The sequence below is a fragment of the Lepisosteus platostomus genome, chromosome 18, assembly GCF_059453375.1.
Source record: "Lepisosteus platostomus isolate fLepPlt1 chromosome 18, fLepPlt1.hap1, whole genome shotgun sequence".
Lineage (NCBI taxonomy): Eukaryota > Metazoa > Chordata > Actinopteri > Semionotiformes > Lepisosteidae > Lepisosteus > Lepisosteus platostomus.
In genome coordinates, this window is record NC_142628.1 from 17204324 (window position 1) to 17232248 (window position 27925).

General features: G+C 55.0%; 1 protein-coding gene across 15 annotated transcripts in view; it reads left to right on the top strand.

Moving 5' to 3' along the window:
- The window catches only part of LOC148645824 (synaptotagmin-7-like), a 92750-nt gene that overhangs the window by 52312 nt on the left and 12513 nt on the right, over window positions 1-27925 (top strand). For 10 of the 15 annotated variants that reach the window (XR_015928128.1, XR_015928129.1, XM_088611382.1 and 7 more), the window contains 6 exons: window positions 4069-4434; window positions 10438-10566; window positions 20653-20785; window positions 22744-23014; window positions 25196-25365; window positions 27317-27431. Coding sequence is in view for 13 of the 15 variants with exons in the window: in XM_088611382.1 (XP_088467508.1) it covers window positions 4069-4434; window positions 10438-10566; window positions 20653-20785; window positions 22744-23014; window positions 25196-25365; window positions 27317-27431 (1184 nt within the window). In the remaining 2 variants the exon portion in view is untranslated. The remainder of the gene's footprint in view (window positions 1-4068; window positions 4435-10437; window positions 10567-20652; window positions 20786-22743; window positions 23015-25195; window positions 25366-27316; window positions 27432-27925) is intronic. The other 5 variants (XM_088611383.1, XM_088611385.1, XM_088611391.1 and 2 more) reach the window with 3 other exon arrangements.

The window sequence follows — 27925 nt, forward strand, 5'->3', positions numbered from 1 at the left end:
TCAGTAACACACAATGTGTGTCAATGTGTCAATAACACACAAGGCGTGTGTGTCAGTGTGTTGTGTGTCAGTAACACACGAGGTGTGCATCAGTGTGCTGTTTGTCAGTGGTCAGTAACACACGAGTTGTGTGTGTCAGTGTGTTGTGTGTCAGTAACATGTGAGGTGTGTGTGTCAGGATGCAGACACACTTCAGCGCCTCTCTCAGACCTGTGACAGAGCCACACTCTCAGACTGACATACTGCAGTGTTGCCACACTAATTGCATTACAGCGAGTCTGTAATTGAGCAGTAATTGTGCCGTTATTACGGGGTGATTAGTTAGTAATTAGGACAGAGTTAATGGAGCAGATTAATCAAGCGATTTTGCTCTCTCAGGACCCGTTTCTGCCCCTGTCCTTCCTCCTGTCCTCTCCCGGTCCCCCTGCTCTCCAGGGCTGGGTGTAATTTTAGATCTTCAGAGCAAGAGCAGAGTCTCCTTCCTCTCTCCTGCTCCTCCTCTTGCCAAATGAAACTGAAATATCTGTGATGTGAGGGAGCACCAGCCCTCCTTCCATCTCCATGGCAGTGCCAGTGGACAGAGCAGTGGACAGTGCCAGTGGACAGTGCCAGTGAGCAGAGCAGTGGACAATGCCAGTGGACAGTGCTAGTGGACAGAGCAGTGGACAGTGCCAGTGGACAGAGCAGTGGACAGTGCCAGTGAGCAGTGCCAGTGGACAGTGCAGTGGACAGTGCCAGTGGACAGTGCCAGTGGACAGTGCAGTGGACAAAGCAGTGAGCAGTAGTTGGCCGCTGCTCTACAGACGTACTGGTGTAGTTTCAGTGTGCGAGACAGGTAGAGGGAGACAGGGAGAGGAGGAGAGAGAGGGAGAGGAAGAGAGAGAGGGAGAGGAGTGGAGAGAGGAAGAGGAGGGGAGAGAGAGGGAGAGGAGTGGAGAGAGGGAGAAGAGTGGAGAGGGAGAGGAGTGGAGAGAGAGGGAGAGGAGTGGAGAGAGGGAGGGGAGAGAGGGAGAGGAGTGGAGAGAGAGGGAGAGGAGTGGAGAAAGGGAGAGGAGAGAGGGAGAGGAGTGGAGAGAGAGGGAGAGGAGTGGAGAGAGGGAGGGGAGAGAGGGAGAGGAGTGGAGAGAGAGGGAGAGGGAGAGGAGTGGAGAAAGGGAGAGGAGAGAGGGAGAGGAGTGGAGAGAGAGGGAGTGGAGAGAGAGGGAGAGGAGTGGAGAGAGGGAGGGGAGAGAGGGAGAGGAGTGGAGAGAGAGGGAGAGGAGTGGAGAGAGGGAGGAGAGAGAGGGAGAGGAGGAGAGAGAGGGAGAGGAAGAGAGAGAGGGAGAGGAGTGGAGAGAGGAAGAGGAGGGGAGAGAGAGGGAGAGGAGTGGAGAGAGGGAGAAGAGTGGAGAGGGAGAGGAGTGGAGAGAGAGGGAGAGGAGTGGAGAGAGGGAGAGGAGAGAGGGAGAGGAGTGGAGAGAGAGGGAGAGGAGTGGAGAAAGGGAGAGGAGAGAGGGAGAGGAGTGGAGAGAGAGGGAGTGGAGAGAGAGGGAGAGGAGTGGAGAGAGGAAGAGGAGGGGAGAGAGAGGGAGAGGAGTGGAGAGAGGGAGAAGAGTGGAGAGGGAGAGGAGTGGAGAGAGAGGGAGAGGAGTGGAGAGAGGGAGGGGAGAGAGGGAGAGGAGTGGAGAGAGAGGGAGAGGAGTGGAGAAAGGGAGAGGAGAGAGGGAGAGGAGTGGAGAGAGAGGGAGAGGAGTGGAGAGAGGGAGGGGAGAGAGGGAGAGGAGTGGAGAGAGAGGGAGAGGGAGAGGAGTGGAGAAAGGGAGAGGAGAGAGGGAGAGGAGTGGAGAGAGAGGGAGTGGAGAGAGAGGGAGAGGAGTGGAGAGAGGGAGGGGAGAGAGGGAGAGGAGTGGAGAGAGAGGGAGAGGAGTGGAGAGAGGGAGGAGAGAGAGGGAGAGGAGTGGAGAGAGGGAGAGGAAGAGAGAGAGGGAGAGGAGTGGAGAGAGGGAGAGGAGTGGAGAGAGGGAGAGGAGTGGAGAGAGAGGAAGAGGAGAGAGAGGGAGAGGAGAGAGGGAGAGGAGTGGAGAGAGAGGGAGAGGAGTGGAGAGAGAGGGAGAGGAGTGGAGGGAGAGGGAGAGGAGTGGAGAGAGAGGGAGAGGAGAGAGAGGGAGAGGAGAGAGGGAGAGGAGTGGAGAGAGGGAGAGGAGTGGAGAGAGGGAGGGGAGAGAGGGAGAGGAGTGGAGAGAGGGAGGGGAGAGAGGGAGAGGAGTGGAGAGAGGGAGAGGAGTGGAGAGAGGGAGGGGAGAGAGGGAGAGGAGTGGAGAGAGGGAGAGGAGAGAGGGAGAGGAGTGGAGAGAGAGGGAGTGGAGAGAGAGGGAGAGGGAGAGGAGTGGAGAGTGTAGTGTTGTATTGTCCAGAGCTGTGTAGAGTTGTGTACTATTGTGTAGAGCTGGGTAGGGCTGTGTAGAGTTGTGTAGTGTTGGAAAGAGCTGTGTATAGCTGTGCAGAGCAGTGTATAATTTTGTAGAGATGGGTAGAGTTGTGCAGAGCTGTGTAGAGTTGTGTAGAGCTGTACAGTGTTGTATTGTGCAGAGCTGTGTAGAGTTGTGTAATGTTGTGCAGAGGTGTGTTGTGTTGTGTACTGTTGTGCAGAGCTGTGTAGAGTTGTGTACAGCTGTGCAGAGCTGTGTACTGTTGTGTACTGTGGTGCAGAGCTGTGCAAACGCTGTGAACTGTTGTGTACTGTTGTGCAGAGCTGTGCAGAACTGTGCAGAGATGTGTACTGTTGTGTACTGTTGTGCAAAGCTGTGTACTATTGTGTAGAGCTGTGCAGAGCTGTGTACTTTTGTCTAGAGTTGTGCTGGGCTGTATAGTGTTATATTGTGGAGAGCTGTGTAGAGTTGTGTAAAGTTGTGTAGAGCTGTGTACTTTTGTGTAGAGATTTGCAGAGCTGTATAGTGTTGTATTGTGCAGAGCTGTGTCGAGTTATCCAGAGCTGTATAGTTATGTATTGTGCAGAGCTGTGTCGAGTTATCCAGAGCTGTATAGTTATGTATTGTGCAGAGCTGTGTCAAGTTGTGCAGAGCTGTGTAGTGTTGTACTGTGCAGAGCTATGTAGTGTTGTACTGTGCAGAGTTGTGCAGAGCTGTATAGTGTTGTGCAGAGCTGTGTAGTGTTGTACTGTGCAGAGCTGTGTAGTGTTGTGCAGAGCTGAATAGTGCAGAGTTGTGCAGAGCTGTGTAGTGTTGTACTGTGCAGAGTTGTGCAGAGCTGTGTAGTGTTGTACTGTGCAGAGCTGTGTAGTGTTGTGCAGAGCTGTGTAGTGTTGTTCTGTGCAGAGCTGTGTAGTGTTGTACTGTGCAGAGCTGTGTAGTGCTGTGCAGAGCTGTGTAGTGTTGTGCAGAGCTGTGTAGTGTTGTACTGTGCAGAGTTGTGTAGTGTTGTGCAGAGCTGTGCAGAGCTGTGTAGTGTTGTGTAGTGTTGTGCAGAGCTGTGCAGAGCTGTGTAGTGTTGTGCAGTGTTGTGCAGTGTTGTGCAGAGCTGTGCAGTGTTGTGCAGTGTTGTGCAGAGCTGTGTAGTGTTGTGTAGTGTTGTGCAGTGTTGTGCAGAGCTGTGCCGGAGGCGGCGGCAGCGGGGGGGCTGGGGGAGGAGCCGGCTGCAGCCGGGCCCCGGGGGAGCGGAGCCGGTCTAGAGCCGGAGAGGAGGGGGGCCACACTCGCTCAGACACACAGCCGGCGCCGGCAGCACCGCGATGGGGCTCAGACACGTCCGCGACAGGGCGCACAGCGAGCCGGGCGCCCCCCTGCACCCCCAGGCGCGCGGGCAGCGCCGGCCGAGCACCCCGCGCCCCCTGCAGCAGCCTCCTGCCCGCCGGGGCTGCCTGCTGGGGCTGACTCTGCTCTCTCTCTCTCTCCTCCTCCTCCTCCTCCTCCTCCTCCTCCTCCCCGCCTCGCCCCCCGCCCCGCCCCCCTTCCTCCTCTGCGCCCGCCGCCTCCCCCTGCCCCCCTCCCTCCCCTCCTTCCTGCTCTGCGCCCCCCTTCTCTCCCCGCCTCCCCGTCCTGCCTCCTCCTCCTCCTCCCCCCCCCTGGCCAGTTTCGGGGACCCCTCCCTCTCCTCGGCCTCCACGCTGGACCACATCCCGTCGGCAGGGGCGCCCCCCGCTGGCTGCCCCCGGCCGCGCACGCTGGTGAGACAGCAGAGCCTGCAGCAGCCTCTCACGCAGCCCTCGTCCTCGGGGCTCAACGAGCTGCCCCCCACCTCCCAGAGCCTGGGCCAGCTGCACCCCCACCCCGGAGCCGGGCCGCGGGGGGCGCGGGGCGTGCGGGGCGCCGGGGGGGGGCCCGGGGGAGCCTCGCGGTACCGGGGCGCAGGGGGGGGGCGCTCGCGCTCGAACCCGGGCAGCTGGGACCACATGATGGGGCAGATCAGGAGCAGGGGTCTGGACGTCAAGTCGTTCCTGTGAGTTTCTGACTTTCTCTTCCGCTTGTGCTTGGGGCTGTGGGCTCGTCCTCGTCTCTCCTGTAGTACTGTCCCTGTCCTGTACCCCACCTGTCCCTGTCCTGTACCCCACCTGTCCCTGTCCTGTACCCCACCTGTCTCTGTCCTGTAACCCACCTGTCTCTCCTGTAGTACTGTCCCTGTCCTGTATCTCACCTGTCCCTGTCCTGTACCCCACCTGTCTCTGTCCTGTATCTCACCTGTCTCTGTCCTGTATCTCACCTGTCTCTGTCCTGTACCCCACCTGTCTCTGTCCTGTATCTCACCTGTCCCTGTCCTGTACCCCACCTGTCTCTGTCCTGTATCTCACCTGTCCCTGTCCTGTACCCCACCTGTCTCTGTCCTGTATCTCACCTGTCTCTGTCCTGTACCCCACCTGTCTCTGTCCTGTATCTCACCTGTCTCTGTCCTGTACCCCACCGGTCTCTGTCCTGTATCTCACCTGTCTCTGTCCTGTACCCCACCTGTCTCTGTCCTGTATCTCACCTGTCTCTGTCCTGTACCCCACCGGTCTCTGTCCTGTACCCCACCGGTCTCTGTCCTGTACCCCACCTGTCTCTCCTGTAGTACTGTCCCTGTCCTGTACCCCACCTGTCCCTGTCCTGTACCGCAGCTGTCTCTGTCCTGTACCCCACCTGTCTCTGTCCTGTATCTCACCTGTCTCTGTCCTGTACCCCACCTGTCTCTGCCTGTATCTCACCTGTCTCTGTCCTGTACTGTTGCTCTCCTCTCTGTGTGGTACTGTCTCTATACTGTAGCTCTCCTGTCTGTGTGGTACTGTCTCTGTACTGTTGCTCTCCTGTCTGTGTGGTACTGTCTCTGTACTGTAGCTCTCCTGTCTGTGTGGTACTGTCTCTATACTGTTGCTCTCCTGTCTGTGTGGTACTGTCTCTGTACTGTAACTCTCCTGTCTGTGTGGTACTGTCTCTGTACTGTAGCTCTCCTGTCTGTGTGGTACTGTCTCTATACTGTAGCTCTCCTGTCTGTGTGGTACTGTCTCTATACTGTTGCTCTCCTGTCTGTGTGGTACTGTCTCTGTACTGTTGCTCTCCTGTCTGTGTGGTACTGTCTCTGTACTGTAGCTCTCCTGTCTGTGTGGTACTGTCTCTGTACTGTAGCTCTCCTGTCTGTGTGGTACTGTCTCTGTACTGTAACTCTCCTGTCTGTGTGGTACTGTCTCTGTACTGTTGCTCTCCTGTCTGTGTGGTACTGTCTCTGTACTGTAGCTCTCCTGTCTGTGTGGTACTGTCTCTGTACTGTAGCTCTCCTGTCTGTGTGGTACTGTCTCTGTACTGTTGCTCTCCTGTCTGTGTGGTACTGTCTCTGTACTGTAGCTCTCCTGTCTGTGTGGTACTGTCTCTGTACTGTAACTCTCCTGTCTGTGTGGTACTGTCTCTGTACTGTTGCTCTCCTGTCTGTGTAGTACTGTCTCTGTACTGTAGCTCTCCTGTCTGTGTGGTACTGTCTCTGTACTGTAGCTCTCCTGTCTGTGTGGTACTGTCTCTGTACTGTTGCTCTCCGGTCTGTGTGGTACTGTCTCTGTACTGTAGCTCTCCTGTCTGTGTGGTACTGTCTCTGTACTGTTGCTCTCCTGTCTGTGTGGTACTGTCTCTGTACTGTAACTCTCCTGTCTGTGTGGTACTGTCTCTATACTGTTGCTCTCCTGTCTGTGTGGTACTGTCTCTGTACTGTAACTCTCCTGTCTGTGTGGTACTGTCTCTATACTGTTGCTCTCCTGTCTGTGTGGTACTGTCTCTGTACTGTTGCTCTCCTGTCTGTGTGGTACTGTCTCTGTACTGTAGCTCTCCTGTCTGTGTGGTACTGTCTCTGTACTGTAACTCTCCTGTCTGTGTGGTACTGTCTCTATACTGTTGCTCTCCTGTCTGTGTGGTACTGTCTCTATACTGTAGCTCTCCTGTCTGTGTGGTACTGTCTCTATACTGTAACTCTCCTGTCTGTGTGGTACTGTCTCTGTACTGTTGCTCTCCTGTCTGTGTGGTACTGTCTCTATACTGTTGCTCTCCTGTCTGTGTGGTACTGTCTCTGTACTGTAGCTCTCCTGTCTGTGTGGTACTGTCTCTGTACTGTTGCTCTCCTGTCTGTGTGGTACTGTCTCTGTACTGTTGCTCTCCTGTCTGTGTGGTACTGTCTCTGTACTGTAGCTCTCCTGTCTGTGTGGTACTGTCTCTGTACTGTAGCTCTCCTGTCTGTGTGGTACTGTCTCTATACTGTAGCTCTCCTGTCTGTGTGGTACTGTCTCTGTACTGTAGCTCTCCTGTCTGTGTGGTACTGTCTCTGTACTGTAGCTCTCCTGTCTGTGTGGTACTGTCTCTATACTGTTGCTCTCCTGTCTGTGTGGTACTGTCTCTATACTGTAGCTCTCCTGTCTGTGTGGTACTGTCTCTATACTGTAGCTCTCCTGTCTGTGTGGTACTGTCTCTATACTGTTGCTCTCCTGTCTGTGTGGTACTGTCTCTGTACTGTAACTCTCCTGTCTGTGTGGTACTGTCTCTGTACTGTAGCTCTCCTGTCTGTGTGGTACTGTCTCTATACTGTTGCTCTCCTGTCTGTGTGGTACTGTCTCTATACTGTAGCTCTCCTGTCTGTGTGGTACTGTCTCTATACTGTAGCTCTCCTGTCTGTGTGGTACTGTCTCTATACTGTTGCTCTCCTGTCTGTGTGGTACTGTCTCTGTACTGTAGCTCTCCTGTCTGTGTGGTACTGTCTCTATACTGTAGCTCTCCTGTCTGTGTGGTACTGTCTCTATACTGTTGCTCTCCTGTCTGTGTGGTACTGTCTCTGTACTGTAACTCTCCTGTCTGTGTGGTACTGTCTCTGTACTGTAGCTCTCCTGTCTGTGTGGTACTGTCTCTGTACTGTAGCTCTCCTGTCTGTGTGGTACTGTCTCTGTACTGTAGCTCTCCTGTCTGTGTGGTACTGTCTCTATACTGTTGCTCTCCTGTCTGTGTGGTACTGTCTCTATACTGTAGCTCTCCTGTCTGTGTGGTACTGTCTCTATACTGTAGCTCTCCTGTCTGTGTGGTACTGTCTCTATACTGTTGCTCTCCTGTCTCTATAGTGTCTGTGTACTCGGTGTCTGTACTGTGTGATGGGAAATGATTTTGGAACGCGGTGCAGTCACTGTTCTCGCTCTCTGCCTCTGTTCCCCTCAGTCTTTTTTCTTTGCGCCTGTCTGCTGATGCTGAATTTAGTTTTGATGTGTGAGTGTGTCAGTGTGTGTCAGTGTGAGTGTGTCAGTGTGTGTCAGTGTGAGTGCTGTGTGTGTCAGTGTGTGTCAGTGTGAGTGCTGTGTGTCAGTGTGTGTCAGTGTGAGTGTGTCAGTGTGTGTCAGTGTGAGTGCTGTGTGTGTCAGTGTGAGTGCTGTGTGTGTCAGTGTGAGTGCTGTGTGTCAGTGTGAGTGTGTCAGTGTGTGTCAGTGTGAGTGCTGTGTGTCAGTGTGAGTGCTGTGTGTGTCAGTGTGAGTGCTGTGTGTGTCAGTGTGAGTGCTGTGTGTCAGTGTGTGTCAGTGTGTGTCAGTGTGAGTGTGTCAGTGTGCGTGCTGTGTGTGTCAGTGTGTGTCAGTGTGAGTGCTGTGTGTCAGTGTGAGTGCTGTGTGTCAGTGTGCGTGCTGTGTGTGTCAGTGTGTGTCAGTGTGAGTGCTGTGTGTGTCAGTGTGTCAGTGTGAGTGCTGTGTGTGTCAGTGTGAGTGCTGTGTGTGTCAGTGTGTGTCAGTGTGAGTGCTGTGTGTGTCAGTGTGTGTCAGTGTGAGTGCTGTGTGTCAGTGTGAGTGCTGTGTGTCAGTGTGCGTGCTGTGTGTCAGTGTGAGTGCTGTGTGTCAGTGTGCGTGCTGTGTGTGTCAGTGTGTGTCAGTGTGAGTGCTGTGTGTGTCAGTGTGTGTCAGTGTGAAGTGCTGTGTGTCAGTGTGAGTGCTGTGTGCGTCAGTGTGAGTGCTGTGTGTGTCAGTGTGTGTCAGTGTGAAGTGCTGTGTGTCAGTGTGCGTGCTGTGTGTGTCAGTGTGAGTGCTGTGTGAGTGTGTGTCAGTGTGCGTGCTGTGTGTGTCAGTGTGAAGTGCTGTGTGTGTCAGTGTGAGTGCTGTGCGTGTCAGTGTGAGTGCTGTGTGTGTCAGTGTGTGTCAGTGTGAGTGCTGTGTGTGTCAGTGTGTGTCAGTGTGTGTCAGTGTGAAGTGCTGTGTGTGTCAGTGTGTGTCAGTGTGAGTGCTGTGTGTGTCAGTGTGCGTGCTGTGTGTGTCAGTGTGTGTCAGTGTGAAGTGCTGTGTGTGTCAGTGTGTGTCAGTGTGTGTCAGTGTGAAGTGCTGTGTGTGTCAGTGTGCGTGCTGTGTGTGAGTGCTGTGTGTCAGTGTGAGTGCTGTGTGTCAGTGTGAAGTGCTGTGTGTCAGTGTGAGTGCTGTGTGTGTCAGTGTGTGTCTGTGAGTGCTGTGTGTGTCAGTGTGTGTCAGTGTGAAGTGCTGTGTGTGTCAGTGTGTGTCAGTGTGAGTGCTGTGTGTGTCAGTGTGTGTCAGTGTGAAGTGCTGTGTGTCAGTGTGAGTGCTGTGTGTGTCAGTGTGAGTGCTGTGTGTGTCAGTGTGTGTCAGTGTGAGTGCTGTGTGTCAGTGTGAGTGCTGTGTGTGTCAGTGTGAGTGCTGTGTGTGTCAGTGTGAGTGCTGTGTGTCAGTGTGTGTCAGTGTGAGTGCTGTGTGTGTCAGTGTGTGTCAGTGTGAAGTGCTCTTTGAGGAGAAGGATGTTAAGCAGCTCCCTCCTCTCCACACTGCATTGATTGTCTGTCCACAGCATCATTGATCTGAGGATAAATAGACAGACTGAGGGAGAGCAAAGGAGATAGAGATAAGAAACAGGATGGAGAGATCGCAAATTACAGCACAGAGAGAGGGGAGACCAGTGATGGAGGGATGAGAGAGAGGTGAGAGAATGAGAGAGTGATCAGTAATGGATGAGAGAATGAGAGAGTGATCAGTCCTGGATGAGAGAGTGATCAGTCCTGGATGAGAGAGTGATCAGTCCTGGATGAGAGAGTGGGAGAATGAGAGAGTGATCAGTCCTGGATGAGAGAGTGATCAGTCCTGGATGAGAGAGTGGGAGAATGAGAGAGTGATCAGTCCTGGATGAGAGAGTGAGAGAATGAGAGAGTGATCAGTCCTGGATGAGAGAGTGATCAGTCCTGGATGAGAGAGTGGGAGAATGAGAGAGTGATCAGTCCTGGATGAGAGAGTGAGAGAATGAGAGAGTGATCAGTCCTGGATGAGAGAGTGATCAGTCCTGGATGAGAGAGTGGGAGAATGAGAGAGTGATCAGTCCTGGATGAGAGAGTGAGAGAATGAGAGAGTGATCAGTCCTGGATGAGAGAGTGGGAGAATGAGAGAGTGATCAGTCCTGGATGAGAGAGTGGGAGAATGAGAGAGTGATCAGTCCTGGATGAGAGAGTGGGAGAATGAGAGAGTGATCAGTCCTGGATGAGAGAGTGATCAGTCCTGGATGAGAGAGTGGGAGAATGAGAGAGTGATCAGTCCTGGATGAGAGAGTGGGAGAATGAGAGAGTGATCAGTCCTGGATGAGAGAGTGATCAGTCCTGGATGAGAGAGTGGGAGAATGAGAGAGTGATCAGTCCTGGATGAGAGAGTGGGAGAATGAGAGAGTGATCAGTCCTGGATGAGAGAGCTGACCCAGAAAGCTGGAAGAGCGATCACCTCGAGACAGAAATGTAATGAGACTCAAATAGAAACAATTAGTCCAGATCTCGTTAATGGAGCTTAATGAAATGTTAATGCTGAGAGGCAGCCGAGAGCCAGACAGGGGCTGAGATGACAGCTCTGCTTCATGGGGCTCCTGCTCTGCTCGGGCAATCCTCACCCTTTCTCCTGTCTTTCCCCCTCTCACCTCCTTTCTCTCTTCCTCTCCTCCCTGTCTCCCCCACTCCCTCTCCTCTGTCCTCTCCTGTCCTCTCTCTCAGTGAAGGGAGAATGGTGGTTCTCTCTCTGGTTCTGGGTCTCTCTGAGCAGGACGACTTCGCCAACATCCCTGACCTGCAGGGGGCGCCAACAAGCCACGACACCCCCCCTGAGAAGAGGTACCAGACTGGGTGAGGCAGAGAGAGAGACAGACAGGCTGAGTGGGGCAGAGAGAGAGAGAGACAGACAGACTGGGCAGAGAGAGAGACAGACTGGGTGGGGGCAGAGAGAGAGACAGACAGGCTGAGTGGGGCAGAGAGAGAGAGAGACAGACAGACTGGGTGGGGCAGAGAGAGACAGACTGGGTGAGGCAGAGAGAGAGACAGACAGGCTGAGTGGGGCAGAGAGAGAGAGACAGACAGACTGGGTGGGGCAGAGAGATAAAGGCTGGGTGAGGCAGAGAGAGAGACAGACTGGGTGGGGACAGAGAGAGAGACTCGGTGGGGCAGAGAGAGACAGACAGACTGGGCAGAGAGAGAGACAGACTGGGCAGGGCAGAGAGAGAGAGACAGACTGGGTGGGGCAGAGAGAGAGACAGACAGACTGGGTGGGGCAAAGAGAGAGAGACAGACTGGGTGAGGCAGAGAGAGAGAAAGAGACAGACTGGGTGGGGCAGAGAGAGAGAGACAGGCTGGGTGGTGCAGAGAGAGAGAGAGACTGGGTGGGGCAGAGAGAGAGACAGACTGGGTGGGGCAGAGAGAGAGACAGGCTGGGTGGTGCAGAGAGAGAGACAGACAGACTGGGTGGGGCAAAGAGAGAGAGACAGACTGGGTGAGGCAGAGAGAGAGAAAGAGACAGACTGGGTGGGGCAGAGAGAGAGAGACAGGCTGGGTGGTGCAGAGAGAGAGAGAGAGAGACTGGGTGGGGCAGAGAGAGAGACAGACTAGGTGGGGCAGAGAGAGAGAGAAAGAGACAGACTGGGTGGGGCAGAGAGAGAGAGACTGGGTAGGGCAGAGAGAGAGAGACAGACTGGGTAGGGCAGAGAGAGAGAGACAGACTGGGTAGGGCAGAGGCAAAAGGAGAGTTGTTGTTGTTCATGTGCGGCTGGGGTTTCATTCTTGTCCAGAGATCAGCCTGCATTGGCTGAACGGGATTGGACGGTGTAGTTAGGAGCTGGCGATGCGATTGGACGGTTGAGTTAAGAGCTGGCGAAGGGATTGGACGGTTGAGTTAGGAGCTGGCGATGCGATTGGACGGTTGAGTTAGGAGCTGGCGATACGATTGGACAGTTTGTAATAATCCTGGAAAAACTGGGTGAAAATTTAACTCTGTCCAGAAAGGGTTCGAAGAGTAAGGCATGTCTTGTGAGGGGTTATGTTAGTTCTGCGGGGTTGTGTTGTGAGGGTTCGTGTTAATTCCTGCGGGTTGTGTTGTAAGGGGTTGTATTAGTTCTGCCGGGTTGTGTTAATTCTGCCAGGTTGTGTTGTAAGGGGTTCTGCTAATTCTGCGGGGTTGTGTTGTGAGGGGTTGTGTTAGTTCTGCTGGGTTGTGTTGTGAGGGGTTGTGTTAATTCCTGCGGGTTGTGTTGTTAGGGGTTGTGTTAGTTCTGCTGAGTTGTGTTGTGAGGGGTTGTGTTAGTTCTGCTGGGTTGTGTGGTGAGGGGTTGTGTTAATTCCTGCGGGTTGTGTTGTGAGGGGTTGTGTTAATTCTGAGGGGTTGTATTGTGAGGGGCTGTGTTAGTTTTGCTGGGTTGTGTTGCGAGGAGTTGTGTTAATTCCTGTGGTTTGTGTTGTGAGGGGCTGTGTTAGTTCTGCCAGGTTCTGTTGTGTTGTGTTGTGTTGTGTTGTGGAAGTGGGGGGGTCTGCAGGGACGGTCAGGGGAACTGGGGCCTCAGTAGTGCGACAGGTCAGGGGTCACTGTAGAGTCTGGGGGTGTCTGTGCTGCAGGGTTAGAGAGGGTCAGTGACACACTGCGTTTTGGGGTCACTGTAGAGTCTGGGGGTGTCTGTGCTGTAGGGTTAGAGAGGGTCAATGACACACTGCACTTCAGGGTCACTGTAGAGTCTAGGGGTGTCTGCGCTGTAGGCTTAGAGAGGGTCAGTGACACACTGTGTTTTGGGGTCACTGTAGAGTCTGGGGGTGTCCTTGCTGTAGGCTTAGGGAGGGTCAGTGACACAATGCGTTTTGGGGTCACTGGAGAGTCTGGGGGTGTCCTTGCTGTAGGCTTAGGGAGGGTCAGTGACACAATGCGTTTTGGGGTCACTGGAGAGTCTGGGGGTGTCCGTGCTGCAGGGGAGAGAGAGTCAGTAACACACTTCGTTTTGGGGTCACTGTAGAGTCTGAGGGCGTCTGTGCTGTAATAATAATAATAATAATTGCTTACACTTATATAGCGCTTTTCTGGACACTCCACTCAAAGTGCTTTACAGGTAATGGGGACTCCCCTCCACCACCACCAATGTGCAGCCCCACCTGGATGATGCGACGGCAGCCATAGTGCGCCAGAACGCTCCCCACACATCAGCTATCAGTGGGGAGGAGAGCAGAGTAATGAAGCCAATTCATAGAGGGGGATTATTAGGAGGCCATGATTGGTAAGGGCCAATGGGAAATTTGTCCAGGACGCCAGGGTTACACCCCTACTCTTTTCGAGAAGCGCCCTGGGATTTTTAATGACCACAGAGAGTCAGGACCTCTGTTTTATGTCTCATCCGAAGGACGGTGCCTGTTTACAGTATAGTGTCCCCGTCACTATACTGGGGCATTAGGACCCACATGGACCACAGGGTGAGCGCCCCCTGCTGGCCTCATTCACACCTCTTCCAGCAGCAACCTTAGTTTTTCCCAGGAGGTCTCCCATCCAGGTACTGACCAGGCTGCTGAGCTTCAGTGGGTTGCCAGTTGTGAGTTGCAGGGTGATATGGCTGCTGGCGTAAGCTGTCGTGTTAGAGAGGGTCAGTGACACACTCGTTTCGGGGTCACTGTAGAGTCTGGGGGTGTCTGTGCTGTAGGGTTAGAGAGGGTCAATGACACACTGCGTTTCGGGGTCACTGTAGAGTCTGGGGGTGTCTGTGCTGTAGGGTTAGAGAGGGTCAATGACACACTGCGTTTCGGGGTCACTGTAGAGTCTGGGGGTGTCTGTGCTGTAGGGTTAGAGAGGCTCAATGACACACTGCGTTTCGGGGTCACTGTAGAGTCTGGGGGTGTCTGTGCTGTAGGGTTAGAGAGGGTCAGTGACACAATGCGTTTCAGGGTCACTGTAGAGTCTGGGGGTGTCCGTGCTGTAGTGTTAGAGAGGGTTAGTGACACACTGCGTTTTGGGGTCACTGTAGAGTCTGGGGGTGTCCGTGCTGTAGTGTTAGAGAGGGTTAGTGACACAATGCGTTTCGGGGTCACTGTAGAGTCTGGGGGTGTCCGTGCTGTAGTGTTAGAGAGGGTTAGTGACACACTGCGTTTTGGGGTCACTGTAGAGTCTGGGGGTGTCCCACCACTGTCGGAGAGCTGGTGTTTAGGAGTCACTTCACACTTCGTGTGAGTGGTCTCTGCCCATGATCAGAGTGGGGGTCCTACCTCATCAGCATTCAACAGAGCCTGTCTGAGGACTTGGAGACCCCTGAGCCTGTTTAGGGGTTCCAGCAGACTGCAGGTGCTGGGGTGTTGGGGTGTAGCGGGTACTGGGCTGCTCGGAGTGAGAGGTGTCTGTGGGGGGGTGTCTCTCTCGAGTTTCTCTCCAGCCCGGAAGTGGACCCTGGCTCGCCGGCAGCTCTGTGGTCAGGTAATGAGGATAGTATCACAGGTCAAGGTGAAACTGCGCCCCTGCCTCTTGCCTGCTGCCCTGCGCGTCTGTGTCTCTACGAGGCTCTCACCTGTACCTGTCATCTATCCTGTCTGCTCTGCGCTATCTCACCTGTACCTGTCATCTATCCTGTCTGCTCTGCGCTGTCTCACCTGTACTGTCATCTGTCCTGTCTGCTCTGTGTCTCAGCTGTACTGTCATCTGCCCTGTCTGGTCTGTGTCTCACCTGTACTGTCATCTGCCCTGTCTGCTCTGTGCTGTCTCACCTGTACTGTCATCTGTCCTGTCTGCTCTGTGTCTCACCTGTACTGTCATCTGTCCTGTCTGCTCTGTGTCTCATCTGTCCTGTCTGCTCTGTGTCTCACCTGTACTCTCATCCATCCTGTCTGCTCTGTGCCTCAGCTGTACTGTCATCTGTCCTGTCTGCTCTGTCTCAGGTGTACTGTCATCTGTCCTGTCTGCTCTGTGTCTCAGCTGTACTGTCATCTATCCTGTCTGTTCTGTGTCTCAGCTGTACTGTCATCTGTCCTGTCTGCTCTGTGTCTCAGCTGTACTGTCATCTATCCTGTCTGTTCTGTGTCTCAGCTGTACTGTCATCTGTCCTGTCTGTTCTGTGTCTCAGCTGTACTGTCATCTGTCCTGTCTGCTCTCACTTGTACTGTCACCTGTCCTGTCTGCTCTGTGTCTCAGCTGTACTGTCATCTATCCTGTCCGCTCTGTGTCTCACCTGTACTGTCATCTGTCCTGTCTGCTCTGTGTCTCAGCTGTACTGTCATCTGTCCTGTCTGCTCTGTCTCAGGTGTACTGTCATCTGTCCTGTCTGCTCTTTGTCTCATCTGTCCTGTCTGCTCTGTGTCTCAGCTGTACTGTCATCTGTCCTGTCTGTTCTGTGTCTCAGCTGTACTGTCATCTGTCCTGTCTGCTCTCACCTGTACTGTCACCTGTCCTGTCTGCTCTGTGTCTCATCTGTCCTGTCTGCTCTGTGTCTCAGCTGTACTGTCATCTGTCCTGTCTGTTCTGTGTCTCAGCTGTCCTGTCTGCTCTGTGTCTCAGCTGTACTGTCATCTGTCCTGTCTGCTCTGTGTCTCAGCTGTACTGTCATCTGTCCTGTCTGTTCTGTGTCTCACCCGTACTGTCATCTCCCCTGTCTGCTCTGTGTCTCAGCTGTACTGTCCTGTCTGCTCTGTGTCTCATCTGCCCTGTCTGCTCTCTGTCTCACCTGTACTGTCATCTGTCCTGTCTGCTCTGTATCTTATCTGCCCTGTCTGCTCTGTGTCTCAGCTGTACTGTCATCTGTCTTGTCTGCTCTGTGTCTCATCTGCCCTGTCTGCTCTGTGTCTCATCTGCCCTGTCTGCTCTGTGTCTCAGCTGTACTGTCATCTGTCCTGTCTGCTCTGTGTCTCATCTGTCCTGTCTGCTCTGTGTCTCAGCTCTACTGTCATCTGTCCTGTCTGCTCTGTGTCTCATCTGTCCTGTCTGCTCTGTGTCTCAGCTGTACTGTCATCTGTCCTGTCTGCTCTGTGTCTCATCTGTCCTGTCTGCTCTGTGTCTCAGCTCTACTGTCATCTGTCCTGTCTGCTCTGTGTCTCATCTGTCCTGTCTGCTCTGTGTCTCATCTGCCCTGTCTGCTCTGTGTCTCAGCTGTACTGTCATCTGTCCTGTCTGCTCTGTGTCTCACCTGTCCTGTCTGCTCCGTGTCTCAGCTCTACTGTCATCTGCCCTGTCTGCCCTGTGTCTCAGCTCTACTGTCATCTGTCCTGTCTGCTCTGTGTCTCATCTGTCCTGTCTGCTCTGTGTCTCACCTGTACTGTCATCTGTCCTGTCTGCTCTGTGTCTCAGCTCTACTGTCATCTGTCCTGTCTGCTCTGTGTCTCATCTGTCCTGTCATCTGTCCTGTCTGCTCTGTGTCTCATCTGTCCTCTCTGCTCTGTGTCTCATCTGTCCTCTCTGCTCTGTCTCAGCTGTACTGTCATCTGTCCTGTCTGCTCTGTGTCTCATCTGTCCTGTCATCTGTCCTGTCTGCTCTGTGTCTCATCTGTCCTCTCTGCTCTGTGTCTCATCTGTCCTCTCTGCTCTGTCTCAGCTGTACTGTCATCTGTCCTGTCTGCTCTGTGTCTCATCTGTCCTGTCTGCTCTGTGTCTCACCTGTATTGTCATCTGTCCTGTCTGCTCTGTGTCTCAGCTCTACTGTCATCTGTCCTGTCTGCTCTGTGTCTCATCTGTCCTGTCATCTGTCCTGTCTGCTCTGTGTCTCATCTGTCCTCTCTGCTCTGTGTCTCATCTGTCCTCTCTGCTCTGTGTCTCATCTGTCCTGTCTGCTCTGTCTCAGCTGTACTGTCATCTGTCCTGTCTGCTCTGTGTCTCACCTGTCCTGTCTGCTCCGTGTCTCAGCTCTACTGTCTGCTCTGTGTCTCAGCTCTACTGTCATCTGTCCTGTCTGCTCTGTGTCTCATCTGTCCTCTCTGCTCTGTCTCAGCTGTACTGTCATCTGTCCTGTCTGCTCTGTGTCTCATCTGTCCTGTCTGCTCTGTGTCTCACCTGTACTGTCATCTGTCCTGTCTGCTCTGTGTCTCAGCTCTACTGTCATCTGTCCTGTCTGCTCTGTGTCTCATCTGTCCTGTCTGCTCTGTGTCTCACCTGTACTGTCATCTGTCCTGTCTGCTCCGTGTCTCAGCTCTACTGTCATCTGCCCTGTCTGCTCTGTGTCTCAGCTGTACTGTCATCTGTCCTGTCTGCTCTGTGTCTCATCTGTACTGTCATCTGTCCTGTCTGCTCTGTGTCTCACCTGTACTGTCATCTGTCCTGTCTGCTCTGTGTCTCAGCTCTACTGTCATCTGCCCTGTCTGCTCTGTGTCTCAGCTGTACTGTCATCTGTCCTGTCTGCTCTGTGTCTCACCTGTCCTGTCTGCTCTGTGTCTCAGCTGTACTGTCATCTGTCCTGTCTGCTCTGTGTCTCACCTGTCCTGTCTGCTCCGTGTCTCAGCTCTACTGTCTGCTCTGCATGTCTGCTCTGTGTCTCGCAGTGTCTGAAGTACAGTAGTTATTTGCTTCCCCACTTGTCTGCTTCCTCCCTGCTTCCCTTCGGCACACTGGGCTCTCCGTTTCCACAGCGGTTACCATGACAGCAGCCCAGTTTCACTGTGGCCCTGGGAGCTGTGCGCCTTGGCACTGCCTCAGTCTGCCCCCTGCTGTCTGCAGCAAGGCAGTGCAGGCTGCACGGTGACCACTGGCTTCCACTAGCTGGCTGTGCTGTGTGCAGGTCTGCTAATGAGGTCTTGAATTCCACACACACTCCTCACAGAGGAAACACAGAAACTCTGTTCAAGAGACGTAAACCACATGCTGTTCCTCCACACAAACCCCAGCCCTGCAGAACGGTACAGCCTGACCTCCTTCTCAGGGGACGCGTTCCTGATCTGTCTGCAGATCAGGGTGAGGAGGAAGGGGTGTATGTCATGGCTGTTTGATGGCTTCGAGCTCTGGAGCGCCCTCTGGTGAAGGGGTTGATAAAACAGCAGCTGAGTGTTCCGCAGGGTCTTGTCGTCCCTGTGGAAGGGATACGTTTTGTCAAAGAGAGATCGTCTCGGACATCACCCTCCTTCTCATGATTCGCGCTTGCCTGTCTGCCTGCTTGCCTGTCTCTGCCTGTCTGTCTGTCTCTGTCTGTCTGTCTCTGCCTGTTTGCCTGTCTGTCTGTCTCTGCCTGCTGCTGCGTCTGTCTGTCTCCCTCTCTCGTCTGTCTTTCTTGTTCTGACAAGTGTGCTCTTCAGGAGCAGAATGTATCTCCACTTTCCCACAGCCTGAGCCTCTGGACAGAGCAGCTCTGTGCTGTTTCGGGGACAGCTGTACCCCACTCCTCTTCTGAACCTTGCCTGCCTGCAGTGCGCTGTTGGGACTGTATGTCCAGGTGGTCAGAGACCCTGGGCCCTGTCCTCTCGTCCCCCTGTTCCCCTGTTCCCCTGTGCTCCTGTCCCCCTGTCCTCCTGTCCTAGTGTCCTCCTATCCCCCTGTCCTCCTGCTCTCCTGTCCCCCGTGCTCCTGTCCTCCTGTCCCCTGCTCTCCTGTCCCCTGTGTTCCTGTCCCATGCTCTCCTGTCCCCTGTGCTCCTGTCCTCCTGCTCTCCTGTCCCCTGTGCTCCTGTCCCCTGCTCTCCTGTCCCCTGTGCTCCTGTCCCCTGTCCTCCTGTCCTCCTGCTCCCCTGTCCCCCTGGCCTCCTGTCCCCCTGCTCTTCTGTCCCCTGTCCTCCTGTCCTCCTGCTCTCCTGTCCCCTGTGCTCCTGTCCCCTGTGCTCTGCAGGCTCTCTGGGTGCTGAGCGCTGCCCTGTGAGTCCTTGCTGGTGAATCTCACTTGTGCCAAGTTTGTCCTTTCTGAGCCCACTGGACCTTCCCGGTCCAGTCCGGTCCGCTGCTGGGGGTGTACAGTAGCCATGGGGGCTGTTTCTGGGAAAAACCTTTGACTTCTGTTTTTTTTGGGGGGGGCTGTGTGTTCCAGGTCCCTGCGGCCGCAGGCTCTGCGTCCCTCTCGTGTCCCTCTTCCTCCTCATCCTCCTCCTGCTCTCTGTCCTGCCCTGGAGACTAACCAGCCTCTTCCTCCTCGCTCTCCCCCACAACTGCACTGTCTCTCCAGCATCACTGTTTTTACAGCTGCCTCCTCCTCTCACAGTGTGCGTGTGTGTGTGTTTGTGTCCCAGTGTGTGTGTGTGTTACAGTGCTCTCTCTCTCTTCGAACTGACCAAACTAAGCCTTCTTGTGTTTCCAGCCTCCTCCGGCTCAGTGCTGGTGTCTGTTGACGTCTCTGCCCTCTCTGCTCCTCACGCCCGCTCAGTCTCTCCACAGCTCCTTCTCTTAACTCTGCGTCGTGCCTCCATCACTCCGTGTGTGTGCAGCCTTCCTCCTGCTCCTCCTCCCCCCAGCGCCTAACCTCTCATCGCTGTCTTGCCTCTCGATGTGCCTTTACCAGTCTGCTGTGTCTCCTGTAACAGAGTCGCACATCTTCTGACGTCAGCCGGACAGCCTCCCTCTCTCTCTCTCTTTCTCTCTCGTTTCCTTCCCTCTCTCTCTCCTCCTCCTCCTCCTCCTCTCTCTCTCTGACGAGGTGCAGTAGGCCGAAGGGGGAGTCTGGCTCCCGGTCCGATCCCTCCCCCTCTCTGCCAGGTCTGTGTGGGCGGGTTTGTGCCCTCAGCCCGGCCTCGTGGCTCGCTCACTCCCCGACTCTCCGGGCTCGCTCCTGCTGTGCTGCTGTCCGATTGAGGCCGTCAGAGCCGAGCCCCGGGCTGGGCCGGACGGACCTCAGCCCAGCAGGAGACCACTGTGGCTTCTGTAGCTGCCAGGCGAGGGCTCTGTGCCAGTGTGCCAGGGCCATGTCACAGGAGGGGGGGTAGGCAGGTCAAGGTGTGTGGTACTGCCCAGGTGTGTGGTACTGCCCAGGCACAGTGCCCAGGTGTGTGGTACTGCCCAGGCACAGTGCCCAGGTGTGTGATACTGCCCAGGTGTGTGGTACTGCCCAGGTGTGTGCTACTGTTCAGGCACAGTGCCCAGGTGTGTGGTACTGCCCAGGCACAGTGCCCAGGTGTGTGGTACTGTTCAGGCACAGTGCCCAGGTGTGTGGTACTGCCCAGGCACAGTGCCCAGGTGTGTGATACTGCCCAGGCACAGTGCCAAGGTGTGTGGTACTGTTCAGGCACAGTGCCCAGGTGTGTGCTACTGTTCAGGCACAGTGCCCAGGTGTGTGGTACTGTTCAGGCACAGTGCCCAGGTGTGTGGTACTGCCCAGGCACAGTGCCCAGGTGTGTGGTACTGCCCAGGCACAGTGCCCAGGTGTGTGATACTGCCAAGGCACAGTGCCCAGGTGTGTGGTACTGTTCAGGCACAGTGCCCAGGTGTGTGGTACTGCCCAGGCACAGTGCCCAGGTGTGTGATACTGCCAAGGCACAGTGCCCAGGTGTGTGGTACTGTTCAGGCACAGTGCCCAGGTGTGTGGTACTGTTCAGGCACAGTGCCCAGGTGTGTGGTACTGCCCAGGCACAGTGCCCAGGTGTGTGGTACTGCCCAGGCACAGTGCCCAGGTGTGTGGTACTGCCCAGGCACAGTGCCCAGGTGTGTGATACTGCCAAGGCACAGTGCCCAGGTGTGTGGTACTGCCCAGGCACAGTGCCCAGGTGTGTGGTACTGTTCAGGCACAGTGCCCAGGTGTGTGGTACTGCCCAGGCACAGTGCCCAGGTGTGTGATACTGCCAAGGCACAGTGCCCAGGTGTGTGGTACTGTTCAGGCACAGTGCCCAGGTGTGTGGTACTGCCCAGGCACAGTGCCCAGGTGTGTGATACTGCCAAGGCACAGTGCCCAGGTGTGTGGTACTGTTCAGGCACAGTGCCCAGGTGTGTGGTACTGCCCAGGCACAGTGCCCAGGTGCATGGCACTTCTCAGGTGTGTGGCAGTGCCCAGGTGTTTTGATGGCCAGCTGACCCTGTGCTGTGTGTCCACAGGCAGCCCAGTGGGAACAAGGTGTCCAACACCACCCCAGTGCAGGGCCAGCTGCCCCAAGACGAGGACCGCCGCACAGACGCGCACTCCTCCGTCTCGGACCTCGCCAACTCCCTCACCAGCGAGATGATCATGGTAGGACAGCCGGCGCCCCCTCTGTCAGATACTGTCCCAGCAGGGTCCGGTCACACAGGGCACGCTTAGCTGCCACCAGTCAGCTTAGTGCTTCCCAAACAGGAAGAGATACTGCAGAGATGGGGAGAGGACTGGGGCAGCAGATCACTGTACCCCCTGCCCCACAGCAGAGTGATACTGGGGCAGCAGATCACTGTACCCCCTGCCCCACAGCAGAGTGATACTGGGGCAGCAGATCACTGTACCCCCTGCCCCACAGCAGAGTGATACTGGGGCAGCAGATCACTGTACCCCCTGCCCCACAGCAGAGTGATACTGGGGCAGCAGATCACTGTATCCCCTGCCCCACAGCAGAGTGATACTGGGGCAGCAGATCACTGTACCCCCTGCCCCACAGCAGAGTGATACTGGGGCAGCAGATCACTGTATCCCCTGCCCCACAGCAGAGTGATACTGGGGCAGCAGATCACTGTACCCCCTGCCCCACAGCAGAGTGATACTGGGGCAGCAGATCACTGTACCCCCTGCCCCACAGCAGAGTGATACTGGGGCAGCAGATCACTGTACCCCCTGCCCCACAGCAGAGTGATACTGGGGCAGCAGATCACTGTACCCCCTGCCCCACAGCAGAGTGATACTGGGGGAGCAGATCACTGTACCCCCTGCCCCACAGCAGAGTGATACTGGGGGAGCAGATCACTGTACCCCCTGCCCCACAGCAGAGTGATACTGGGGTAGCAGATCGTTGTACCCCTTGCCCCAGTGCCTAACAATGTGTATCAGTGTGTATCGGAGTGTGACAGTGTGTGTGTGTGTGACACTGTATGTGTATATCAGTGTGTGTATGACACTGTGTGTGTGTATGGCACTGTTTGTGTATATTCAGTGTGTGTATGGCACTGTTCAGTATCAGTGTGTGTGTATGACACTGTGCATATTCAGCATGTGTATCAGTATCAGTGTGTGTGTATGACACTGTGTGTGTGTGTATTCAGTGTGTGTATAACACTCTGTGAGTATAAGTGTTTGTGTATGTATGACACTGTGTGTGTGTGAGACACTGTGTGTGTATATGACACTGTGTATATTCAGTGTGTGTATCAGTATCAGTGTGTGTGACACTGTGTGTGTCTGTATCAGTGTGTGTATCAGTGTGTGTGTATGACACTGTGTGTATCAGTGTGTGTATGTATGACACTGTGTGCGTATCTGTGTGTGACACTGTGTGTGTGTGTATGACACTGTGTGTCTGACACTGTGTGTGTATATTCAGTGTGTGTCTGTATCTGTGTGTGTGTATGACACTGTGTGTGTATATTCAGTGTGTCTGTATCTGTGTGTGTGTATGACACTGTGTGTGTATATATTCAGTATGTGTATCAGTGTGTGTATGACACTGTGTGTGTGTATTCAGTATGTGTATCTGTGTGTGTGTGACACTGTGTGTGTATATTCAGTATGTGTATCAGTGTGTGTGTGACACTGTGTGTGTGTGTATATTCAGTATGTGTATCAGTGTGTGTGTGACACTGTGTGTGTATATTCAGGATGTGTATCAGTGTGTGTGACACTGTGTGTGTATATTCAGGATGTGTATCAGTGTGTGTGTGTGTATTCAGGATGTGTATCAGTGTGTGTGACATTGTGTGTGTATGACTGTGTGTGTGTGTGACATTGTGTGTGTGTGACACTGTGTGTGTGTATTCAGTATGTGTATCAGTGTGTGTGTGTGACATTGTGTGTGTATTCAGTATGTGTATCAGTGTATGTGTGACACTGTGTGTGTGTATTCAGTATGTGTATCAGTCTGTGTGTGACATTGTGTGTGTGTGTGACACTGTGTGTGTATTCAGCATGTGTATCAGTGTGTGTGTATTCAGCATGTGTATCAGTGTGTGTGACACTGTGTGTGTGTATCAGTGTGTGTGACACTGTGTGTGTGTGACTCTCTGCTCCAGCTGTCCCCGGGCTCGGAGGATGACGATGGCCATGAGGGAAGTGGTCAGGAGAAGCTGGGGAGGATCCAGTTCAGCGTGGGCTACAACTTCCAGGAGTCCACCCTGACGGTGAAGATCCTGAAGGCCCAGGAGCTGCCGGCCAAGGACTTCAGCGGCACGTCCGACCCCTTCGTCAAGATCTACCTGCTGCCCGACAAGAAGCACAAGCTGGAGACCAAGGTCAAGAGGAAGAACCTCAACCCCCACTGGAACGAGACCTTCCTGTTTGAGGGTGAGTTTGTCTCTGTCCATCTCTCACTGTCCATCAGCCACTGTCCATCTCTCCTCTCGCTGTCCATCAGCCACTGTCCATCTCTCCTCTCACTGTCCATCAGCCACTGCCCATCTCCTCTCTCTCTGTTCATCTCTCACTGTCCATCTCCTCTCTCTCTGTCCCTCTCTCCTCTCGCTGTCCATCAGCCACTGCCCATCTCCTCTCTCTCTGTCCCTCTCTCACTGCCCATCTCCTCTCTCACTGTCCCTCTCTCCTCTCGCTGTCCATCAGCCACTGTCCATCTCTCCTCTCGCTGTCCATCAGCCACTGCCCATCTCCTCTCTCTCTGTCCATCTCTCACTGTCCATCTCCTCTCTCTCTGTCCCTCTCTCACTGTCCATCTCCTCTCTCTCTGTCCCTCTCTCCTCTCGCTGTCCATCAGCCACTGCCCATCTCCTCTCTCTCTGTCCATCTCTCACTGCCCATCTCCTCTCTCTCTGTCCATCTCTCACTGTCCATCTCCTCTCTCTCTGTCCCTCTCTCACTGTCCATCTCCTCTCTCACTGTCCCTCTCTCCTCTCGCTGTCCATCAGCCACTGTCCATCTCTCCTCTCACTGTCCATCAGCCACTGCCCATCTCCTCTCTCTCTGTTCATCTCTCACTGTCCATCTCCTCTCTCTCTGTCCCTCTCTCCTCTCGCTGTCCATCAGCCACTGCCCATCTCCTCTCTCTCTGTCCCTCTCTCACTGTCCATCTCCTCTCTCACTGTCCCTCTCTCCTCTCGCTGTCCATCAGCCACTGTCCATCTCTCCTCTCGCTGTCCATCAGCCACTGCCCATCTCCTCTCTCTCTGTCCCTCTCTCACTGTCCATCTCCTCTCTCACTGTCCCTCTCTCCTCTCGCTGTCCATCAGCCACTGTCCATCTCTCCTCTCACTGTCCATCAGCCACTGCCCATCTCCTCTCTCTCTGTTCATCTCTCACTGTCCATCTCCTCTCTCTCTGTCCCTCTCTCCTCTCGCTGTCCATCAGCCACTGCCCATCTCCTCTCTCTCTGTCCCTCTCTCACTGTCCATCACCTCTCTCACTGTCCCTCTCTCCTCTCGCTGTCCATCAGCCACTGTCCATCTCTCCTCTCGCTGTCCATCAGCCACTGCCCATCTCCTCTCTCACTGTCCCTCTCTCACTGTCCATCTCCTCTCTCACTGTCCCTCTCTCCTCTCGCTGTCCATCAGCCACTGTCCATCTCTCCTCTCGCTGTCCATCAGCCACTGCCCATCTCCTCTCTCTCTGTCCCTCTCTCACTGTCCATCACCTCTCTCACTGTCCCTCTCTCCTCTCGCTGTCCATCAGCCACTGTCCATCTCTCCTCTCACTGTCCATAAGACACTGTCCATCTCCTCTCTCTCTGTCCATCTCTCACTGTCCATCTCCTCTCTCTCTGTCCATCTCTCACTGTCCATCTCCTCTCTCACTGTCCCTCTCTCCTCTCGCTGTCCATCAGCCACTGTCCATCTCTCCTCTCACTGTCCATCAGCCACTGCCCATCTCCGCTCTCTCTGTTCATCTCTCACTGTCCATCTCCTCTCTCTCTGTCCCTCTCTCCTCTCGCTGTCCATCAGCCACTGCCCATCTCCTCTCTCTCTGTCCCTCTCTCACTGTCCATCTCCTCTCTCACTGTCCCTCTCTCCTCTCGCTGTCCATCAGCCACTGTCCATCTCTCCTCTCGCTGTCCATCAGCCACTGCCCATCTCCTCTCTCTCTGTCCCTCTCTCACTGTCCATCTCCTCTCTCACTGTCCCTCTCTCCTCTCGCTGTCAATCAGCCACTGTCCATCTCTCCTCTCACTGTCCATAAGACACTGTCCATCTCCTCTCTCTCTGTCCATCTCTCACTGTCCATCTCCTCTCTCACTGTCCCTCTCTCCTCTCGCTGTCCATCAGCCACTGTCCATCTCTCCTCTCGCTGTCCATCAGCCACTGCCCATCTCCTCTCTCTCTGTCCATCTCTCACTGTCCATCTCCTCTCTCTCTGTCCCTCTCTCACTGTCCATCTCCTCTCTCACTGTCCCTCTCTCCTCTCGCTGTCCATCAGCCACTGTCCATCTCCTCTCTCTCTGTCCATCAGACACTGCCCATCTCCTCTCTCTCTGTCCATCTCTCACTGTCCCGCTCTCTCGCTCTGCCCTCTCCCCCTCAGGATTCCCCTACGAGAAGGTGGTCCAGCGGACTCTGTACCTGCAGGTTCTAGACTATGACCGGTTCAGCCGGAATGACCCAATTGGCGAGGTGTCCATCCCTCTAAACAAGGTGGACCTGGCCCACATGCAGACCTTCTGGAAGGAGCTGAAACCTTGCAGCGATGGAAGTGTAGGACACTGTACTGAACTGGGAGATACTGGGAGACACTGGGAGAGAGGAGGGAGGTGACTTAGAGAGGGAGGTGACTGTGAGAGAGGAGGAGGGAGGTGACTGAAAGAGAGGAGGGAGGAGACTGTGAGAGAGGAGGAGGGAGGAGACTGTGAGAGAGGAGGAGGGAGGAGACTGTGAGAGAGGAGGGAAGAGACTGTGAGAGAGGAGGGAGGAGACTGTGAGAGAGGAGGGAGGTGACTGTGAGAGAGGAGGGAGGAGACTGTGAGAGAGGAGGAGGGAGGTGTGACTGTGAGAGAGGAGGAGGGAGGAGACTGTGAGAGAGGAGAAGGGAGGTGTGACTGTGAGAGAGGAGGAGGGAGGAAACTGTGAGAGAGGAGGGAGGAGGTGTGACTGTGAGAGAGGAGGGAGGAGACTGTGAGAGAGGAGGAGGGAGACTGTGAGAGAGGAGGGAGGAGACTGTGAGAGAGGAGGAGGGAGGTGACTGTGAGAGAGGAGGAGGGAGGAGACTGTGAGAGAGGAGGAGGGAGGAGACTGTGAGAGAGGAGGGAGGTGACTGTGAGAGAGGAGGAGGGAGGAGACTGTGAGAGAGGAGGGAGGAGACTGTGAGAGAGGAGGAGGGAGGTGTGACTGTGAGAGAGGAGGAGGGAGGAGACTGTGAGAGAGGAGGAGGGAGGTGACTGTGAGAGAGGAGGGAGGAGACTGTGAGAGAGGAGGGAGGTGACTGTGAGAGAGGAGGGAGGTGACTGTGAGAGAGGAGGGAGGAGACTGTGAGAGAGGAGGGAGGAGACTGTGAGAGAGGAGGAGGGAGGTGACTGTGAGAGGAGGAGGGAGGTGACTGTGAGAGAGGAGGGAGGAGACTGTGAGAGAGGAGGAGGGAGGAGACTGTGAGAGAGGAGGAGGGAGGAGACTGTGAGAGAGGAGGAGGGAGGAGACTGTGAGAGAGGAGGGAGGAGGTGTGACTGTGAGAGAGGAGGAGGGAGGAGACTGTGAGAGAGGAGGGAGGAGACTGTGAGAGAGGAGGAGGGAGGTGACTGTGAGAGAGGAGGGAGGTGACTGTGAGAGAGGAGGAGGGAGGTGTGACTGTGAGAGAGGAGGGAGGAGACTGTGAGAGAGGAGGGAGGAGACTGTGAGAGAGGAGGGAGGTGACTGTGAGAGAGAAGGGAGGAGACTGTGAGAGAGGAGGAGGGAGGTGTGACTGTGAGAGAGGAGGGAGGAGACTGTGAGAGAGGAGGGAGGAGACTGTGAGAGAGGAGGAGGGAGGTGACTGTGAGAGGAGGAGGGAGGAGACTGTGAGAGAGGAGGAGGGAGGTGACTGTGAGAGAGGAGGAGGGAGGAGACTGTGAGAGAGGAGGAGGGAGGTGACTGTGAAAGAGGAGGGAGGAGACTGTGAGAGAGGAGGAGGGAGGAGACTGTGAGAGAGGAGGGAGGAGACTGTGAGAGGAGGAGGGAGGAGACTGTGAGAGAGGAGGAGGGAGGTGTGACTGTGAGAGAGGAGGAGGGAGGAGACTGTGAGAGAGGAGGAGGGAGGAGACTGTGAGAGAGGAGGGAGGAGACTGTGAGAGAGGAGGAGGGAGGTGACTGTGAGAGAGGAGGGAGGTGACTGTGAGAGAGGAGGAGGGAGGTGACTGTGAGAGAGGAGGAGGGAGGTGACTGTGAGAGAGGAGGGAGGTGACTGTGAGAGAGGAGGAGGGAGGTGACTGTGAGAGAGGAGGGAGGAGACTGTGAGAGAGGAGGGAGGAGACTGTGAGAGAGGAGGGAGGTGACTGTGAGAGAGGAGGAGGGAGGTGACTGTGAGAGAGGAGGAGGGAGGAGACTGTGAGAGAGGAGGGAGGAGGTGTGACTGTGAGAGAGGAGGGAAAGGTAAATGGACTGAGACTGAAAGAACACTAGAAGGGAGACTGAGTGCCGAAGAGACTGGGAGAGTGACCACAGCATCTCTCTCTTTCAGGGTAGCCGTGGGGAACTCCTCTTGTCCCTGTGCTACAACCCCACAGCCAACACCATCACTGTGAACATCATCAAAGCACGCAATCTTAAAGCCATGGACATCGGGGGGACTTCAGGTACCGTCTACAGCACAGACTCACTCTGCCTCACACTGTCCCCGATCTCCTGCCCTGTGTCTCTCTCTTCTCTCCCCTCCCTGTGTGTCTCTCTCCTCTCTCCTGCCCCGTCTCTCTCTCTCCTCTCTCCTGCCCCGTGTCTCTCTCTCCTCTCTCCTGCCCTGTGTGTCTCTCTCCTCTCTCTCCTGCCCTGTGTGTCTCTCTCCTCTCTCTCCTGCCCCGTGTCTCTCTCCTCTCTCCCCTCCCTGTGTGTCTCTCTCCTCTCTCCTGCCCCATCTCTCTCTCTCCTCTCTCCTGCCCTGTGTCTCTCTCTCCTCTCTCCTGCCCTGTGTCTCTCTCTCCTCTCTCCTGCCCCGTGTCTCTCTCTCCTCTCTCCTGCCCCATCTCTCTCTCTCCTCTCTCCTGCCCTGTGTGTCTCTCTCCTCTCTCTCCTGCCCTGTGTGTCTCTCTCCTCTCTCTCCTGCCCTGTGTGTCTCTCTCCTCTCTCTCCTGCC